Genomic DNA, 20,722 nt, shown 5'->3' with positions numbered 1-20,722 from the left:
CGCTCACGCCGCGGAGAGTACACGTTAGTTCGTTGTCGCTGTTGCTTATCGTGATGTCGGGACGCGGAAGTGGACGCAAAGCTGCTGCCTTGGCGGAGCTTCTGCTCACGTTAGCAGGACCTGCCGGGAAGAAGAAGAAGAAGTCTACACCGCAGTGCTTTCGCTGCCAAAAGCTTGGCCACGTTGCCAAGCAATGCAGCGGAGCAGTCGCGTGCTTGAAGTGTGCGCAAGCACACGACACACGCGACTGCAAGAAGCCGAAGGACGCCCCCTGCACTTGCGCCAACTGCGGCGGCGCTCACGCGGCAAATGCCCGTTCCTGCGCGTACAGGAGAAATTGGCGCGGACCAGAGAAGACGCAGAAGCAAGTGACCACCACACGCGAAGAGGTGGTCACTCGATCAGAAGACGTCATCACCAGGCGCCTCAACGACGCCGTAGAAGAAGCCATGTCCGCCTTCAAATCCGCCATGGCGGAAGAGAGGGCGGCCATGCTGGCGGAACTGGGCGAGGCTCGGCGTCAGATTGCTGAGCTGACGCAGGAGCTTCGCTCAGAAAAGGCAGCTTCCGCCACAGCGGTCGACACCGCCAGCCAGACGACTCCTCCACGAGAGAAGAAGTTTGCGACGGTGGCCACGCAGACCGACGTGCCTGCCGAAGGGGAGCCCAAGACGGACACCGAGGCAGCAGCGCACGAAGACGAGTGGGAAGAAGTCCCATTCCTCCCGCTTCCGGACATGTACAGCGCAAGCGCTGTGACGCAGAAGATCGCTGCATCGCTTCGCGACGGTACTTACCCCCACCACGACAACCCTTATCCCTTCGTTCCTCCTAACCATCCTAAACCACAACTCCCGCATCGCCCACTCGGGTATCCTGAAGGCCTTCTGGGTCTTTCTAGGGAGGAGTTCAATCTGATTGACTCCTACCCTATCTTCACAGATGCGCAGATGCGCTGTATCATCATCGCTCTCGTCAACGGGGAGTATGATAAAGCGGGATGCATTTTGCACAACATCCCAACCGAGGAAGGGCCCTCAACAACAGCCAAGAAGAAAAAGAAAAGTCGTCAAACCGACAAATACAGAAAATAGGTTATCGGCACTCCTTGCCAGTACAGAACAACCTACAAGTCAAGAAAGAAGACTCATCAATCATCCCAGGGGAGTAAAGGCCAACAGGCCACAAACTTCCACCTGAACCTCCTCACAGTGAGGAAGTCAGAAAAGGAGCAGCAGCGGCTGCGCCGGCACGCACTCCGCTGCTCGACTCGCTGCCGCTCGCACCGGTCGTTTTCGTTTCCGTTTCGTGTGCACCGTCGCTAGCCCATCGCCATGTCCGGACGCGGAAAGGGAGGCAAAGTCAAGGGCAAGTCAAAGTCCCGCTCAAGCAGGGCTGGGCTCCAGTTCCCGGTCGGCAGAATCCACCGCCTCCTGCGCAAGGGAAACTACGCAGAGCGCGTCGGCGCCGGGGCGCCCGTCTACCTCGCCGCCGTCATGGAGTACCTCGCGGCTGAGGTGCTCGAGCTGGCCGGAAACGCGGCCCGCGACAACAAGAAGACGCGCATCATCCCGCGCCACCTGCAGCTTGCCATCCGCAACGACGAGGAGCTCAACAAGCTCCTGTCGGGCGTCACCATCGCACAGGGTGGTGTCCTGCCCAACATCCAGGCCGTCCTGCTGCCAAAGAAGACCGAGAAGAAGGCCTAAAGGAGGCCAGGCAATCGCAGCGCCGCGTGCTCCCCTGCACGCAACGCGCTTTGCCGGCTCGGCTCGGCCCACAACAATCGGCCCTTTTCAGGGCCACCACACACACCTACGTCCAAAGCAAAATTTCAGTCGTCCTCGCCGCACCTTGTTTTGTTTTAACTTTGCACTGTCACAGCACAGCCGCCGCCGGCGCACGTCCGCCATCTTGTCGTCCACACAGCCCGTGTGGCCCAACACACACACACACACACACACACACACACACACACACACGCACGCACATTTTGCACGGTCGCAGTCGCCTTCCAAACCGACAAACGGCAGCAATAATGACCATTGTTAAAGGGAGGCGTGTCGACACACCGCCCTCCACTCCCGCGCGCAACGGCCGTCGACACGAACGAAACAGCTGATCCGGCCGCCTATGCCCACACGCCTTGCCTCGGAAACCCCAACGCCGCCGCAAACAAACACACAGAGCCAAACCACGCAAGCAAATAATCACCGCCTCTCGCACAACAACACACAGCCCGCCATCTCCGTCGCGATCGATACAAAGACACACAATAACAAACACACAAACGAAGCAGCTCCACACACAGCCAGCCACATGACACGTTTCCTTTCCTTCTCCCCTCCCAGTCACATCACGTCGCTCAAACGGAAAGAAAGAAAGAAACAAACAAACAACACAGCGCACACACGCAGCAACAACACAGACTCTTTCGCACTTTTCAACTTCCGAACAGTGTGGTGGCCCTGAAAAGGGCCGTTTTCTAGTCTCTCCCACCCACAAGCACGGCCGCGGGAAGGCCAGCGCCCGCTGCGACGCAGCCTAACCGCCGAAACCGTACAGGGTGCGCCCCTGCCTCTTCAGGGCGTACACCACGTCCATGGCCGTCACAGTCTTGCGCTTGGCGTGCTCAGTGTACGTCACCGCGTCGCGGATCACGTTCTCCAGGAACACCTTCAGCACCCCGCGGGTCTCCTCGTAGATCAGACCAGAGATGCGCTTCACGCCGCCCCTGCGAGCCAGGCGGCGGATGGCGGGCTTCGTGATGCCCTGGATGTTGTCGCGCAACACCTTGCGGTGCCGCTTGGCGCCACCCTTGCCGAGCCCCTTTCCTCCCTTGCCGCGGCCTGTCATCCTTCCTTCCTCGGGCAAAGCAAAACGTGCACAAACAGCAGCTGCAGCGGCTGGCGAGTCGGCTACGGTCTGCGCCCAGCGCGCCCGCCGCCCCCCTATATAGACTCTGGCCCGCCCTCCCCCCACCACGCGCAACCGAGGGCATATAAGCGCAGCACGGAGGCGCGCGGGCCCGTTGTCAAGGCAGCACCGGACGCCGCGCCGCACCTAACCTCCACGCACGCCGCTCCGCTACCGCTACCGCTACCGCTACCGCCATGGCCCGCACAAAGCAAACGGCCCGCAAGTCCACCGGCGGAAAGGCGCCGCGCAAACAGCTCGCCACCAAGGCGGCGAGGAAGAGCGCGCCCGCCACCGGAGGCGTCAAGAAGCCCCACCGCTACAGGCCGGGCACCGTCGCCCTGCGAGAAATCAGGCGCTACCAGAAGAGCACGGAGCTGCTCATCCGCAAGCTGCCATTCCAGCGCCTAGTGCGCGAGATCGCCCAGGACTTCAAGACCGACCTGCGCTTCCAGAGCTCCGCAGTCATGGCCCTGCAGGAGGCCAGCGAGGCCTACCTCGTCGGCCTCTTCGAAGACACCAACCTGTGCGCAATCCACGCCAAGCGCGTCACCATCATGCCCAAGGACATCCAGCTCGCGCGCCGCATCCGCGGCGAGCGCGCCTAAACCGCGCCGCGGCACCGCACCGCACAAACAAAAACGGCCCTTTTCAGGGCCACTAACATCTCTCCGTCGCGAGCAAACTTTGTCGGTCGCCTGCCTCTCGCCCCGCAACCCAAAAAAAACAAAAACCACCACTTCCCGTCCGTCCGCCACACCCGCTCACTCTGCCTGCCTGCCTGCCTGCTAGCAGCGCGCAACAATCACACATCATCCCTCCCCGGCGCTCAAAGCGCACAATACCCAACGGCCGACGTCACACCGCACGGGTGGCTGGCTGGCCGGCCGCCGCTTTCGTTTCGAAAACAAAAAAAACCCGCACTCCACTCCGACGGCCAACGGCCAGGCAGGCGCGCTCGCTCGCTCGCTCTCTCTACACGCCACCGAAATCCCCGCCGACTCCTTCCACATCTCAACGTGCCCCCCGTTGCAAAACATAACACACACAAAGGAACAAAACAAAGACCAGACACGACTAGACAAGACAGACATCCGAGAAGAACGAACGCAGGCAAGCCAACCAACGTATTCAAACAAAACAACGTGACAGAAAACCAACCGTCGGCCGCCGCCACAAACACGGCGACAATCAACCACGACAACAACAACACCGCTTACCGCTACCGCTACCGCCGCCCACACCCGCCACCGACCCCCGCAATCCAACCACCACGGCAAGCAAACAGCATCCCCACGGGCATACAGAAACGCCAGACAGACACCCACACCAAACGCAACACGACAATCAAAACCTTCCCCGACGTGCTTTGATGGCCCTGAGAAGGGCCGTTTTGGGCCGCGCGTCTCTTGCGCGCCACTAGACGACGACGGGGGGTGGGGACGACGGAGTCAAGCGCCAAACCCTTCCTTTCTCCCATCTCTTTCTCCTCTACTCTACTTCTTCTTCTTGGGCGAAGCCTTCGCCTTAGACGGCGTCGTCGCCTTCTTCGGGCGCGGCGCCTTCGGCTTCTTCGTCGGAACCTTGGCGGCCTTCTTCGCCTTCGACGGCGACTTGGCCTTGGCCGGCTTGGCCGCAGCCGCCTTCTTCGCACCCGCGGGAGCGGCCGACGCCGCAGACGCCTTCTTGGCGGCGCCCGCCTTCCGACCGGTCGCCGCCTTCACGCCACCAGCCTTCTTTGCGCCGGCCGCACGGGCGCCCTTCTTCTCCTTGCTGGCCGGAGCGGCGCGCTTCTTCTTGGCACCGCCAGCACGAGCCTTGCCGCCCTCGGCCGCCCCCCCGCCGCCGGCGCCGGCAAGCTTGAACGAGCCGGACGCGCCCTTCCCCTTCGTCTGCACCAGCTCGCCCGCCACGACGGCCGACTTGAGGTACTTCTTGATAAACGGCGCCAGCTTCTCCGCGTCCAGCTTGTAGTGCGCGGCTATGTACTTCTTGATCGCCTGCAGCGACGACCCGCCGCGCTCCTTCAGACTCTTGATGGCGGCCGTCACCATCTCAGAGGTGCGCGGGTGCGCAGGCTTGGCGCGCGGCTTCTTCGCAGACGACGCAGACTTGGCCTTCTTCGTAGTGCCGGTGGCGGCGGGTGCCGCAGCAGTCTCGTTCGTAGCCGCCTGATCTGCCATTTCGACGACGCGCGTAACACACAGCGAGAGCGAGAGCGAGCGGGACGGCAGGCAGGCACGCAAGCACAGCACAGCAGCAGAGCAGAGCAGAGAATCACAAGGCCCAGCCAGTGTCGCGGGCGGGCGCGGACGGCCGAGAGAGCGGCCGCCACTCTGCGCGCCGCCGCGCCGCGCCTCCCGCGCTTGCTACCGCCCAACGTCCGACAGCCTGTGCGGAGCAGCCCCAAACCTGCGCCACAACCGCCCGCGCCTTTCAAACCACCGAGGATGGGGCTACACACAGCCACACCACAGTCGCCAACCAGTCGCCACGGCAGCGCCGCAAACCACGGCCAAACTGCAGCTACCGCGCGCTACAGCCTGGGTCGGCCCGCCGAGAATCGCCGCCCCCGCCCAAATGCCGCCCCCACAGCCCCAGCCGACGACCCGCCACAATGGCCAAACCTTCGGCAAAACTCCCACACCGTCGCCGCGGCAGCCCGGCCAGCGCGGCCGGCGCCACAGCCACACAAGCCGAGGCGTGCGGCGATGACGGCCGTGCAAACGCGCCTCCGCCGCCCCATCGCCTTCCGTCGCCCTCCCGCCGTTTCCCGATCGGCCCGCAGCCGTCGGGCCACATCGCGCGCCGTCCTCCTCCTCTCGCCCGCCAACATTCACAGCCGTTTCTCAACAATTGCCCGCCGCAAACGGACGCCGCCTGCGCAACAGGCGCCGCCGCCCCTCGCCGCTTCCGACCCAACCCCTCGACCGAGGCAAACCGCAATCCGAATCTACAGACCAACCCAATCTGCCGTCAAGCACACACGACAGCCGACCTTACACGTTACGCGTTACACATTACGTTTACACGTCTACGTTAGGTTAGGTTAGGTGGACGTGGGTTAGGTTAAGGGGACTTGGGTTAGGTTAAGCGTCAAACTTAGGTTAAGCATTCAAACACGTCAGGCGTCAGAGGTTAGGTTAGGTTAGGTTAGGTTAGGTTAGGTTACACGTTAGGTTAAGGGGTCAGTGCTAGGTTAAGAAGCGTCAAACGTAGGTTAAAAAAAAGCGTTCAAACGTGAGGCGTGAGCCGGACAGCTTACCTTACGTAGACGTTAGGGGCTCACAGGCTGAGCTCACCTCGCCACACCACAGGTTAGGTTCGGTTCGGTTCGGTTCGGTTCGGTTCGCTCGGCTCAGCGTAAAGCGCCGAGGTCAGGGTTACGTTCGTTCACCTTCGGGCGCCACACTTTCGGTTGAAAGGTCGCGACGGGACGACGTCGGCAGGCACGCCGCAAACGAACAAAAACGTACAGACGACGTCGGAAACCGCCGACAGACGGGGGAGCAGCACGACCACGACCAGACACCGAGCGCGAACGAGACACACGCGAACCACCCCCACCGGCCAAAGGGCACCACACAACAACCCAGAGCACCACGTGTCGACACCAGAGCAACCCGCCGCTCACGCGACATGGCTGGCACCGAAGGGCAACCGCCCGCAACTGCGCTTTCCGCGCCGGCCCGGATGCACGTCGTGCTACAACAACACCACTACCGTACACAGCCGCTGTTCACAACATCACTATCAATGGCGCGCCCGCGGCTCGCCGCCGTCGCAGTCGCAGCCCCAACGCCAGCACTTTTGCACCACCATTCACACGCACCGCAACACAGCTCGCCGACACAGCCGAACAAAACAAACACCACACAACAACAGCAACAACGCCGCCGCCTCCACTTGTGCCGGCGACCCACCCCGCCGATGGCGCACCTTTCGCCAGCCGGCAATCGACACACACGCACCCACCCACCGGGGCCCAGTGCAAAAAAAAACACACAAAAACCAAACAACACAAACGACACGGGAAGCGCACACCGCCACTTCGCGCGCACGCCACCAACCAGTCGTCGTCTCAAAATAACAAACACAAACAAAATAAACTAACAACTAGGGCAACACAAAACAAAAACGCCTCGCACGAACCGCCCACAAAAAGGACAAGCACACGCACAGCCTCTGCTGACGACCACGACGCAGCGGCACGCTGCTCCTGTCCCGCGCCCCGCGCCCCGCGCCCCACTCGATTCACAACTCACGCGACACCGTCATCGACGGGCTCGCTTCCCGCAACCTACCACCTTTCCGCCACGACGCACAGCCCCAGCCCCACCCGACGACTGCACTTTCACCACCGCCTCCCCCTTCCCCCCCAAAACACACACACACACACACACACACACACACAGCCAGCCAAAAACGCACTCGCGACCCACACATGCACGTGCATCGGCACACGCCAACCAGTCAACGTCGACAACCACACGCAAGGCTCGAAACGAAAACGAAACCGGCGTCCTTCCACGTTGCCATCAAGCTACGCGACACAAGACACAAGGAACCAACACAACAGCCGGCCCCACTAATTCCCACTCTCACGCCGCAAAAAGCACACCGAAACCGCCAAACACGCACGCACATTCCCCTTCGCACTGACACCACCGACCGGCTCGCTACCACACACCTCTCGGCAGCCGTTTCACGCCAATTCGCCACACCGCCCACACAGTCGACAAGCGCCCGCCCTGTACGGCACACGCAACGACGCAGCGCAGCAAAGGGCGCCCGCAACACATACCTCTCCGCCGCCCGACGCGCCAACCGCCACACCACACCGCCAGCCACTCGCAAATTGTGCACTGCCACCAGCCACACGTCCAACACGCCGCGCCGCCTCCGGCCACCCGCCAGGGGGCGCTCACGTCCGCGACAACAGCGCGGCCCGCCGGGCCGGGCCGGGCCGGGCCGGGCCGAACCGAACCGAGCCGCCGCTGCTCTGCACTCGGCACGGCCACACCCTGCTGCAGACCGGGCTCGTCCCTCTGTACGCGTCTGCCTGCGCATCAACACAACACGACCTTTTTTTTTTTTTTTCTCTCTCTACCGCCATCCCTCCTTCTCGCGTTTTACTCGTTGTTGCAGCAGCGGCGCACACCTACACATCCACAGCCCCAGCCGAGCCGGCCTCACCTCAGGGCCCGCCGCCAGCGTCTCCTCCTCGGGCACAGGTGCGGTGCTGTGGCCGCCCATCCAACCGCATTGCTGGCCGTCCAGCCACCAGGCGTTCCCACTGCCGCGAGCCACGCCGCGCACCGACCCTGCTGCAGAAAACGAAGCATAGCCAGAGACCGACCGATACACAAAGCAAGCCGTCGCCTCGCCTCTTGTCCTTCCTGCCTTCCTTCCGCCCCCGCCCTTCTCACACCACCGCCTCTCCACTTTCGCCCCCCCCCTCCTTTTTTTTTTTTTTTTTTTTTTTTTTGTTTTCTTCTTTCTTTCTTTCTTTCTTTGGCCCTCTCTCCTTCCCGCCATGGCGGTTACGGCACCGCCTGCAGCGGCAGATTTTTTGCGCCCACACGCCTACTCCTACCACCATTAACCTTGCCCTGCCCTGCCCTGCCCATCAACGTCGCAGTCGAACCGACGCTTGCCAACACACTGCCCACGTTCCTTTCTCTTTTCGGCCTACGCCCATTACGCGCCGCCGCCACAGCACCTTCCCTTCCCACAACACACCGACGTCATCACACGCACCCAAAACAGGGGCCACGACCGTGTTCCTCGCCCACTCCCATCCCGCACGGTACGCACATTCCCAACTACTACCGCGCACCCTCCCTTTCCAATCTGTGTGTCTCTGTGTCTGTGTCCTGTCCGCGCGTGACGCCTCTCAACATCCGCCGTCCCCCGTCCCGTTTTCGCCCCCATGCCGTCGTCGCGCCGCCTCCGCCCCTGTCCGCCCCGCACCACACCATACACCGCTGCTTGTCCCGGCCGTTGCCACCAAAGGCGCCGACCGCAAACGCGCCACGCCGCAGCCCCCGTGCGTCTCGCGCTCGCTTGCATCTCCGTGCCGACGCTGCCTCTCTTCCCGCTCGCACTCGACCTCGACAACACAGTCTTTGGCTCCGCCACTGCGTGTTCCGGTGGTACGCACGCTGCAACACGTATGTATTCATTACCAGAGCGATGGCGAGGCATGACAGCATCTCTGTCTGACCAGAGAGTTCTTTATCGCTGCTAGTCGGCGCTTGGACCGCGCCAGACGACAGTAGTGGCACGCACCGGGTCGCCAGGAACAGTTGTTATATATATATTGTAGCGCGAGTCGGGACAGGTAGTAGTCGGTCGACAGTAGTAGCGGGTGGACGGTTGTACTGAGCGGGCGTCGGCGGCGTGCTCTGCTCGTCTCGCGACTCTGGTCACGGTTCGGGACGATGTATAGTCTATTGTGTTATAATCAAAAGGTGGTGTGACGCTGCATTGCGCAAATCTGATAACGTATGTTCATTGTACTTATTTTGTTCAACAACGAAAGCCCCACTATTACTTTTTTTCTAAAGTAACTTTTGTCTCTTAACGAAAAACATTCACTTTTTAAAGACCACTTCCTATGGCATTTCCCTCCAAGGAGTGCAATTAATTACCAGCCAGCACTCATTCATTGCACACAGCTGTGTAAGGGGTATCTACGATTGAGGAGCGGATATAAATGCAATTTTTTGTTTTTTTTGTTTTTTTTTGTGTGTGTGTGTGTTGTAACCTCCCAGCAAAATTTAAAATAATGGACAATGTTATTTACGGATGCTAATGGACATTGCGCTAATTGTAACCTCGCCCACAATGAGAGGTATTGAAAATGGCAACACAAATGTGAAATTCGCAATCTGACTCAAATATAAAGTCTTCACACAACATTTAAAAAAGTCCGTTCAGTGACACGAAACTTCAATTAAACCGAAATATCGGTCTTTGGCCCTGTGCAAAACAATCAGAATTAAAGTCTTACCTCCGAATAAATGGATGTCACATTTCTGCTCTGGTTGTTGCGCAGCGCTTGGAGGAACTGCATTTGCAAATAATAATATTCTCTTTTTTTGTGATTTTAGTGACATTTTCCTTCAAAGAAGTGGAATGAAATGTGAAGTGCAACGAACTCTTTAGTTCAATAACAAATTAAATGTTTGAAAAATGCTTTTGAAATAAAAATTATTATTGGGGAACTTGTTGGAGAATAATTACAATAAATACAATTTTTCATTATCTAATGATTATATTAATTAACAGTATACCTTATTCACCATCTTGACCAGTGTTGCCGACCGCCTACATCACACAACCGCACTCGGCTGCTACTACTGACCGACCGCTCTGCATGACGACTATTAGCGTACTGCACGCGACGACTACTGACAGAGTACAGCCCTCAACTACACAGAGCTACGGACTCGCAACGACTACTGACAGACTGACTGACTGAGAACCGCTCGCAACACTCGCGCAGTCCAGCGCAAACTCTCTGGTCACAGATGCTACAATGTCTCGCCATCGCTACTATGTTACATACGTGTTTCAGTGTCTTTTTCATTGGGGTAACGATCTTTGGCTCTTTTTATTCTGAATACAGGGCCAAAGGTCAACGCTGCTGCCCTTATACAATTTATCAGGTTTCATTATGTCTGTTGCAATGTTACATACGGTTCACTCTTTCATTAATATTATCGTTGGGTTTGTTTTGTAGGGACGTTAACATTCTGGCACATTTTTATTATCATCGGACTCTCTGCTATTTGTGCAGGGAGGTTATACCTGGGTCCATTTCCATTTACATTTTAATATTGATAGACTTTTTGTTTTCTTTTTTGTTTCTTGTTGTTTTTCCTTCTTTTTTTTTTGTTGTTTTTTTTTTTTTGTTTGTTTTGTTTTTCCCGCTCTCACCACCACCGCCGCATCACGCCTTCCGTTTTCTTGGTTTCTTTTCTGTTCTTCAACTGCTTCAACATCACCGCGCCCCATTTCCACACCACAGCCATCATCAGCCTCCAAGACGGGCGGGCGCAGTGTGCCATTTCCGGCGCACAAGCACACCCGTACGGTACTCTCCTCGCCCCCACGCCACCAACAACACAGCGACCACGCGGCTTTCAGGCACGGCACGGCACGGCACGGCACGGCACCGGCGAAATGCGCCGCCCCCGCCCCTCCGCGCATCCGTCCGTCTCGCCACGTTCACTGACAGCCGCGTCTGCGGCTACAACACAACACCGCTCCCCTCCCTGGCAACTCACATTGTTTTTCTCCTCCTCTTTTGCACAAACCACAACGCCGAGCACAGGCGCAAGCCACCCACACCGCGCCCCTCCCCGTCCCGTCTTTGGCCGCCGCTCCTCGTTTGCCCCCTCCCATCTCCCGAAATGCCATGCCAGCAGCGTTACGCATGCCCCTCCCCTGTCCACACAACACTACCGCCTAACGAACAGCCTTTTCCGGGCCACATCCAGGGCACGCCCACCTCCAAACACTGCCAATTCACGGACGCACACACACACACACACACACACACTCACTCACTTTCTCGACACCTTTCTGTACGGAGGGTGCGTCATCTCGACCGTGACAGAGTGACGGCAACTATCGACGATCCATTTCCCCCCACTGGTAAAACATGTCCACTAACACCTACATACATCATTCAAGTACACAGACAATAGCATACACACAATGGGAGGGCACACGAACATGGACGGCACGGCACTGTCATACACTCTTCCTCAGCACCATATCAACAAACGTTACGTACATCCGGGAAAGCGAAAGCGAACGCGAAAGCGAAAGCGAAATGAAAGCAAAAGCAAAGGCAAAGCCCAATGCAGCCGTCAAAGGTAACGTTCACCACGGCAGACACTTGCAGCCGCGCCGCCGTTAAACGCATTTCAGTGCGGCTCCAATACGCCTCCGACACGGGAACGTTCCGTTGCTCTACGAATGCGTTTCTCCCCTTTTTCCCTTCCTCTCTCTTTTGCCCCCCCTCCTTGCACTCTTGCCTCATTCCTCACGTTCTGCCCAGACATTCGACCGATCAAAGTCACCCTTTCGTTACCGTTCTCAGCGCGACGGTGTACAACAGTATGACGGGTGTGCCCAAGACTTCGGTTCAGTTGCGTGACGCCGGTCTATCGCGCCGATCGACAGTTACTCAGGGGGCGACGGATCGGACCACGTCACCGACACACAAAACACTTTCAAACAAACAAATACATACCGGATGGACACAGACAAACACGTGTACAGACATTCGCCAAACAAACGACCGCCGCCGCCGCCGTCGTCGTCGTCTAGCGTGCATCTTGAATGACGACATCGGTGTGCGTGCGTCGTACGCAATCAGTCAGACACGGCTATCAAACATCAGAGTCGAATGGTACATCATCGTGCGTGTCGCCGTACACGTACAGTACAATACAACAACAATGCGTCTTAATGGCACGTTCATTTCAACGTCACTCACACACCTCCACGCTGCACTTACGTCGCACCATTGTCAAACTCGGCGTACAGCAAAGGGAATAGTGGGCGGCAAAAAAAACCAAACAAAAACATTTCACATTTCACCCTCGCCATGTATGATGTGCAAAAAAACAAACCCGCAAACGGCCGTCGTTACGGTGACACAAAAGTCGCCGATCACACTGTCCCCCCCTCGCAGACGGGTAACACACACACACCAACAACACCAATGGGTCAAAAACCACGCCAACGAGGCGTGCCACCATTCCACGCCACGGCGACCAACCTCGTGGCCGTACCCCGCGCAACACGCTTTGACGCGCCCCCCCCCCACCCACAATCAAAATGCACACATACATCACAGCCGTCCACACAAACAACAACAACAACAACAACAATTCCGCCCTTCCCGCAAAAGGCAAGTTGGTGGCCCTGAAAAGGGCCGTTTTGCCGCTCTCGCAACGGAGGAGCCTTCTCCATCCTTCCTTCCATTCCAGAGCCACCTCCTTACTTGGAGCTCGTGTACTTGGTCACCGCCTTCGTGCCCTCGCTCACGGCGTGCTTGGCCAGCTCGCCAGGCAGCAACAGCCGCACAGCGGTCTGGATCTCGCGGGACGTGATGGTCGAGCGCTTGTTGTAGTGCGCCAGGCGAGAAGCCTCGGCCGCAATGCGCTCGAAAATGTCGTTCACGAAGCTGTTCATGATGCTCATCGCCTTCGACGAGATGCCCGTGTCAGGGTGCACCTGCTTCAGCACCTTGTAGATGTAGATGGCATAGCTCTCCTTCCTCTTGCGCTTCTTCTTCTTGTCGCCCTTCGAAATGTTCTTCTGCGCCTTGCCAGCCTTCTTGGCGGCCTTCCCGCTAGTCTTGGGCGGCATCTCGAACCAACGTACGGCAGCAGCAACACCAGTAGCAAGCGCTCCGCTCTAGTCAGCGTCTCCCCACACAGTGGCACCCGCCGCCAGCCGCCGCCGCACCTTTACCAGCTCGCCCTGTTGCGGCCGCCGACCAATGGGGCGCGCGCGCAACCGGCCGCCGCACCCGAGCCCATAAAGCACCCCCACCCCGGCTCCACTGGACACGGATGTTAATGCTGCTCTTCACACCCTGACTGAGGCTCTTACCACGGCTGTTGCTGACTCCACCCCGCCTCCACGGGTTTCTTCAGTGGCCGCTCCAGCACTCCCTGCCGACTTAAGGGACCTTATCCGAGAACGAAACCGTCTCAACAGAGTTTGGCATGAAACACGCCAGCCCGTGCTGAAGCGGCGCATCAATCATCTCCGCCGCGTCATCAAGGCTGCCCTTGCTGCTCACCGTATCCGCCGGTGGGAGGAGAAGCTTGCCTCAGTTGATCCTGGGGCCGACACGTGGGAGTTGGTCCGTTCCCTCACACGGCATCGCCCACACATGCCGCCGCTCACAACTACCGATGGACCTGCTTACACGCCCGCCGCTAAAGCCGAGGCCCTGGCGACGACTTTTGCGGCCAACTTCCGGCCCCTTGCGGCGCCGGTCGACAACGAGAACGTCCGCACAGTTGAGACCAGACTTGCTGCCTTCCTCCACGGCGACCACGGTGACGCCACCATTGTGCCACCGTCGGAAAGGGAGGTCACTGACCATCTTCGCCGGCTTCCCCAGACGAAGGCCCCGGGGCACGACAACGTTGACGGGAGAGTCCTTCGCATGCTGCCCAGGATTGCCATCCTGTACGTGGTCGCTCTCTTCAACGCCGTCTTTCACCAACTGCAGTACCCAGACGCTTGGAAGAAGGCTGTCGTTGTGGCGGTCCCGAAGCCGGGCAAAAACAGGACAGTACCGGAGCATTATCGTCCCATTAGTCTCCTCCCGACGCTGAGCAAAGTTTTCGAGAGGATCCTCCTCTCTAGGTTCGGCCGGCTGCTTCACCAGGACAACATTATTCCTCGGGAACAGTTTGGCTTCCGCCAGCACCACTCCACCACCCAACAGTTGCTCCGCGTCGTCGAGGAGGCGACACTGGCGTTTAACAATCGGGAGTTTTGCGGCCTTGTCTTGCTTGATGTGTCCAAGGCCTTTGACACCGTCTGGCACCACGGCCTGCTCTTCAAGTTGTACCATCTCGGCATCCCTTCGTGCTTCGTCCGCCTACTTGGCACCTACCTTGAGGGCCGTACATTTGTCGTCCGAGTTGGCAGCACGACTTCCTCTGTTCGCCCGGTCCTTGCTGGAGTGCCACAAGGGAGTGTTCTGGGCCCGATATTGTATGCTGTCTACACCTCTGACCTGCCGATTTCCCCGAGGGTTGGTCGTGCCATCTATGCTGATGACACGGCCCTTTTCTCGCGCCATCGCAACATCGACGCCGTCCTCCGACGTCTGCAAGCTGCTCTGCAGGACCTCGAGCGCTGGGCCGCCGACTGGCGGATCGGCTTCAACGCCACCAAATCTCAGGCGATGCTCCTCACTCGCCGTCTCCCACCTGACGTGCCGCCCCTGGTGCTTTGTAATCAGGCCATCACCTGGACCACGACTGCTACCTACCTCGGGGTCATTCTCGATCGCACCCTGACATGGAAGCCTCACGTCACCGCTGTACACCGGAAGACATCTCAGAGGGCTGGGGCCTTGTACCCCATGCTCAACGAAACTTCCTCGCTCCCTGTCGCCAACGGACTGCATATCTATCGCACGTGCATTCGTCCGGTTATGGACTATGCCTGTGAAGTCTGGGGCAATGCTGCCCCCTCCCATATTCAGAGGCTCCAGCAACTACAAAACAAGCTCTTGCGCCGAATTTACCATGTGCCGCGTGATTTCCCTCATCGCCCCCTCCATCAGGCGGCTGAGGAACCCCTCGTCCGGGAGAGATTTAAAGACGCAGCGCGCCGGTTTTATACTGCCACCCGCACTTCAGACAATCCCCTCGTCCGGAGGTTAGGACGACATAATGACCATCACGACCACTACAGGCGGCCCGTTGCCCTGATCGAATAATCAGGTCAGCCCAGAAGACTCACCACCACTTCTTCCTCTCAGCGACTTCAAGATATCATACGCGCTGACCACCGCCAACCACACCCTGCAGCCTTGGTAGGAAATGCCTCTAGGTAAACCCTACGTTCACGATAGCCTGGGATGTTCCACACCCAGTCCAGACGAAAGGAGGCCGCGCGCGCGCCGGCACGCACTCCGCTGCTCGACTCGCTGCCGCTCGCACCGGTCGTTTTCGTTTCCGTTTCGTGTGCACCGTCGCTAGCCCATCGCCATGTCCGGACGCGGAAAGGGAGGCAAAGTCAAGGGCAAGTCAAAGTCCCGCTCAAGCAGGGCTGGGCTCCAGTTCCCGGTCGGCAGAATCCACCGCCTCCTGCGCAAGGGAAACTACGCAGAGCGCGTCGGCGCCGGGGCGCCCGTCTACCTCGCCGCCGTCATGGAGTACCTCGCGGCTGAGGTGCTCGAGCTGGCCGGAAACGCGGCCCGCGACAACAAGAAGACGCGCATCATCCCGCGCCACCTGCAGCTTGCCATCCGCAACGACGAGGAGCTCAACAAGCTCCTGTCGGGCGTCACCATCGCACAGGGTGGTGTCCTGCCAACATCCAGGCCGTCCTGCTGCCAAAGAAGACCGAGAAGAAGGCCTAAAGGAGGCCAGGCAATCGCAGCGCCGCGTGCTCCCCTGCACGCAACGCGCTTTGCCGGCTCGGCTCGGCCCACAACAATCGGCCCTTTTCAGGGCCACCACACACACCTACGTCCAAAGCAAAATTTCAGTCGTCCTCGCCGCACCTTGTTTTGTTTTAACTTTGCACTGTCACAGCACAGCCGCCGCCGGCGCACGTCCGCCATCTTGTCGTCCACACAGCCCGTGTGGCCCAACACACACACACACACACACACACACGCACGCACATTTTGCACGGTCGCAGTCGCCTTCCAAACCGACAAACGGCAGCAATAATGACCATTGTTAAAGGGAGGCGTGTCGACACACCGCCCTCCACTCCCGCGCGCAACGGCCGTCGACACGAACGAAACAGCTGATCCGGCCGCCTATGCCCACACGCCTTGCCTCGGAAACCCCAACGCCGCCGCAAACAAACACACAGAGCCAAACCACGCAAGCAAATAATCACCGCCTCTCGCACAACAACACACAGCCCGCCATCTCCGTCGCGATCGATACAAAGACACACAATAACAAACACACAAACGAAGCAGCTCCACACACAGCCAGCCACATGACACGTTTCCTTTCCTTCTCCCCTCCCAGTCACATCACGTCGCTCAAACGGAAAGAAAGAAAGAAACAAACAAACAACACAGCGCACACACGCAGCAACAACACAGACTCTTTCGCACTTTTCAACTTCCGAACAGTGTGGTGGCCCTGAAAAGGGCCGTTTTCTAGTCTCTCCCACCCACAAGCACGGCCGCGGGAAGGCCAGCGCCCGCTGCGACGCAGCCTAACCGCCGAAACCGTACAGGGTGCGCCCCTGCCTCTTCAGGGCGTACACCACGTCCATGGCCGTCACAGTCTTGCGCTTGGCGTGCTCAGTGTACGTCACCGCGTCGCGGATCACGTTCTCCAGGAACACCTTCAGCACCCCGCGGGTCTCCTCGTAGATCAGACCAGAGATGCGCTTCACGCCGCCCCTGCGAGCCAGGCGGCGGATGGCGGGCTTCGTGATGCCCTGGATGTTGTCGCGCAACACCTTGCGGTGCCGCTTGGCGCCACCCTTGCCGAGCCCCTTTCCTCCCTTGCCGCGGCCTGTCATCCTTCCTTCCTCGGGCAAAGCAAAACGTGCACAAACAGCAGCTGCAGCGGCTGGCGAGTCGGCTACGGTCTGCGCCCAGCGCGCCCGCCGCCCCCCTATATAGACTCTGGCCCGCCCTCCCCCCACCACGCGCAACCGAGGGCATATAAGCGCAGCACGGAGGCGCGCGGGCCCGTTGTCAAGGCAGCACCGGACGCCGCGCCGCACCTAACCTCCACGCACGCCGCTCCGCTACCGCTACCGCTACCGCTACCGCCATGGCCCGCACAAAGCAAACGGCCCGCAAGTCCACCGGCGGAAAGGCGCCGCGCAAACAGCTCGCCACCAAGGCGGCGAGGAAGAGCGCGCCCGCCACCGGAGGCGTCAAGAAGCCCCACCGCTACAGGCCGGGCACCGTCGCCCTGCGAGAAATCAGGCGCTACCAGAAGAGCACGGAGCTGCTCATCCGCAAGCTGCCATTCCAGCGCCTAGTGCGCGAGATCGCCCAGGACTTCAAGACCGACCTGCGCTTCCAGAGCTCCGCAGTCATGGCCCTGCAGGAGGCCAGCGAGGCCTACCTCGTCGGCCTCTTCGAAGACACCAACCTGTGCGCAATCCACGCCAAGCGCGTCACCATCATGCCCAAGGACATCCAGCTCGCGCGCCGCATCCGCGGCGAGCGCGCCTAAACCGCGCCGCGGCACCGCACCGCACAAACAAAAACGGCCCTTTTCAGGGCCACTAACATCTCTCCGTCGCGAGCAAACTTTGTCGGTCGCCTGCCTCTCGCCCCGCAACCCAAAAAAAACAAAAACCACCACTTCCCGTCCGTCCGCCACACCCGCTCACTCTGCCTGCCTGCCTGCCTGCTAGCAGCGCGCAACAATCACACATCATCCCTCCCCGGCGCTCAAAGCGCACAATACCCAACGGCCGACGTCACACCGCACGGGTGGCTGGCTGGCCGGCCGCCGCTTTCGTTTCGAAAACAAAAAAAACCCGCACTCCACTCCGACGGCCAACGGCCAGGCAGGCGCGCTCGCTCGCTCGCTCTCTCTACACGCCACCGAAATCCCCGCCGACTCCTTCCACATCTCAACGTGCCCCCCGTTGCAAAACATAACACACACAAAGGAACAAAACAAAGACCAGACACGACTAGACAAGACAGACATCCGAGAAGAACGAACGCAGGCAAGCCAACCAACGTATTCAAACAAAACAACGTGACAGAAAACCAACCGTCGGCCGCCGCCACAAACACGGCGACAATCAACCACGACAACAACAACACCGCTTACCGCTACCGCTACCGCCGCCCACACCCGCCACCGACCCCCGCAATCCAACCACCACGGCAAGCAAACAGCATCCCCACGGGCATACAGAAACGCCAGACAGACACCCACACCAAACGCAACACGACAATCAAAACCTTCCCCGACGTGCTTTGATGGCCCTGAGAAGGGCCGTTTTGGGCCGCGCGTCTCTTGCGCGCCACTAGACGACGACGGGGGGTGGGGACGACGGAGTCAAGCGCCAAACCCTTCCTTTCTCCCATCTCTTTCTCCTCTACTCTACTTCTTCTTCTTGGGCGAAGCCTTCGCCTTAGACGGCGTCGTCGCCTTCTTCGGGCGCGGCGCCTTCGGCTTCTTCGTCGGAACCTTGGCGGCCTTCTTCGCCTTCGACGGCGACTTGGCCTTGGCCGGCTTGGCCGCAGCCGCCTTCTTCGCACCCGCGGGAGCGGCCGACGCCGCAGACGCCTTCTTGGCGGCGCCCGCCTTCCGACCGGTCGCCGCCTTCACGCCACCAGCCTTCTTTGCGCCGGCCGCACGGGCGCCCTTCTTCTCCTTGCTGGCCGGAGCGGCGCGCTTCTTCTTGGCACCGCCAGCACGAGCCTTGCCGCCCTCGGCCGCCCCCCCGCCGCCGGCGCCGGCAAGCTTGAACGAGCCGGACGCGCCCTTCCCCTTCGTCTGCACCAGCTCGCCCGCCACGACGGCCGACTTGAGGTACTTCTTGATAAACGGCGCCAGCTTCTCCGCGTCCAGCTTGTAGTGCGCGGCTATGTACTTCTTGATCGCCTGCAGCGACGACCCGCCGCGCTCCTTCAGACTCTTGATGGCGGCCGTCACCATCTCAGAGGTGCGCGGGTGCGCAGGCTTGGCGCGCGGCTTCTTCGCAGACGACGCAGACTTGGCCTTCTTCGTAGTGCCGGTGGCGGCGGGTGCCGCAGCAGTCTCGTTCGTAGCCGCCTGATCTGCCATTTCGACGACGCGCGTAACACACAGCGAGAGCGAGAGCGAGCGGGACGGCAGGCAGGCACGCAAGCACAGCACAGCAGCAGAGCAGAGCAGAGAATCACAAGGCCCAGCCAGTGTCGCGGGCGGGCGCGGACGGCCGAGAGAGCGGCCGCCACTCTGCGCGCCGCCGCGCCGCGCCTCCCGCGCTTGCTACCGCCCAACGTCCGACAGCCTGTGCGGAGCAGCCCCAAACCTGCGCCACAACCGCCCGCGCCTTTCAAACCACCGAGGATGGGGCTACACACAGCCACACCACAGTCGCCAACCAGTCGCCACGGCAGCGCCGCAAACCACGGCCAAACTGCAGCTACCGCGCGCTACAGCCTGGGTCGGCCCGCCGAGAATCGCCGCCCCCGCCCAAATGCCGCCCCCACAGCCCCAGCCGACGACCCGCCACAATGGCCAAACCTTCGGCAAAACTCCCACACCGTCGCCGCGGCAGCCCGGCCAGCGCGGCCGGCGCCACAGCCACACAAGCCGAGGCGTGCGGCGATGACGGCCGTGCAAACGCGCCTCCGCCGCCCCATCGCCTTCCGTCGCCCTCCCGCCGTTTCCCGATCGGCCCGCAGCCGTCGGGCCACATCGCGCGCCGTCCTCCTCCTCTCGCCCGCCAACATTCACAGCCGTTTCTCAACAATTGCCCGCCGCAAACGGACGCCGCCTGCGCAACAGGCGCCGCCGCCCCTCGCCGCTTCCGACCCAACCCCTCGACCGAGGCAAACCGCAATCCGAATCTACAGACCAACCCAATCTGCCGTCAAGCACACACGACAGCCGACCTTACACGTTACGCGTTACACATTACGTTTACACGTCTACGTTAGGTTAGGTTAGGTGGACGTGGGTTAGGTTAAGGGGACTTGGGTTAGGTTAAGCGTCAAACTTAGGTTAAGCATTCAAACACGTCAGGCGTCAGAGGTTAGGTTAGGTTAGGTTAGGTTAGGTTAGGTTACACGTTAGGTTAAGGGGTCAGTGCTAGGTTAAGAAGCGTCAAACGTAGGTTAAAAAAAAGCGTTCAAACGTGAGGCGTGAGCCGGACAGCTTACCTTACGTAGACGTTAGGGGCTCACAGGCTGAGCTCACCTCGCCACACCACAGGTTAGGTTCGGTTCGGTTCGGTTCGGTTCGCTCGGCTCAGCGTAAAGCGCCGAGGTCAGGGTTACGTTCGTTCACCTTCGGGCGCCACACTTTCGGTTGAAAGGTCGCGACGGGACGTCGTCGGCAGGCACGCCGCAAACGAACAAAAACGTACAGAC

The 20,722-nt window shown here is 59.9% G+C and overlaps 1 protein-coding gene across 1 annotated transcript in view; it reads left to right on the top strand.

The window, feature by feature from the left end:
* The window catches only part of LOC124565981 (endochitinase A-like), a 32,645-nt gene extending 17,292 nt beyond the window's left edge, over positions 1–15,353 (top strand). Inside the window, exons 3-4 of the mRNA XM_047131022.1 lie at positions 13,663–14,184; positions 15,173–15,353. Of these exons, the coding sequence (XP_046986978.1) occupies positions 13,663–14,184; positions 15,173–15,353 (703 nt within the window). The remainder of the gene's footprint in view (positions 1–13,662; positions 14,185–15,172) is intronic.
* The last annotated feature ends 5,369 nt before the right edge of the window (positions 15,354–20,722 follow it).

This window comes from Schistocerca americana, unplaced genomic scaffold, assembly GCF_021461395.2.
Source record: "Schistocerca americana isolate TAMUIC-IGC-003095 unplaced genomic scaffold, iqSchAmer2.1 HiC_scaffold_136, whole genome shotgun sequence".
NCBI classification, from domain to species: Eukaryota; Metazoa; Arthropoda; class Insecta; order Orthoptera; family Acrididae; genus Schistocerca; species Schistocerca americana.
Note: the sequence above shows the minus strand (reverse complement) of the source record. Positions and strands in the feature narration are given on the sequence as shown.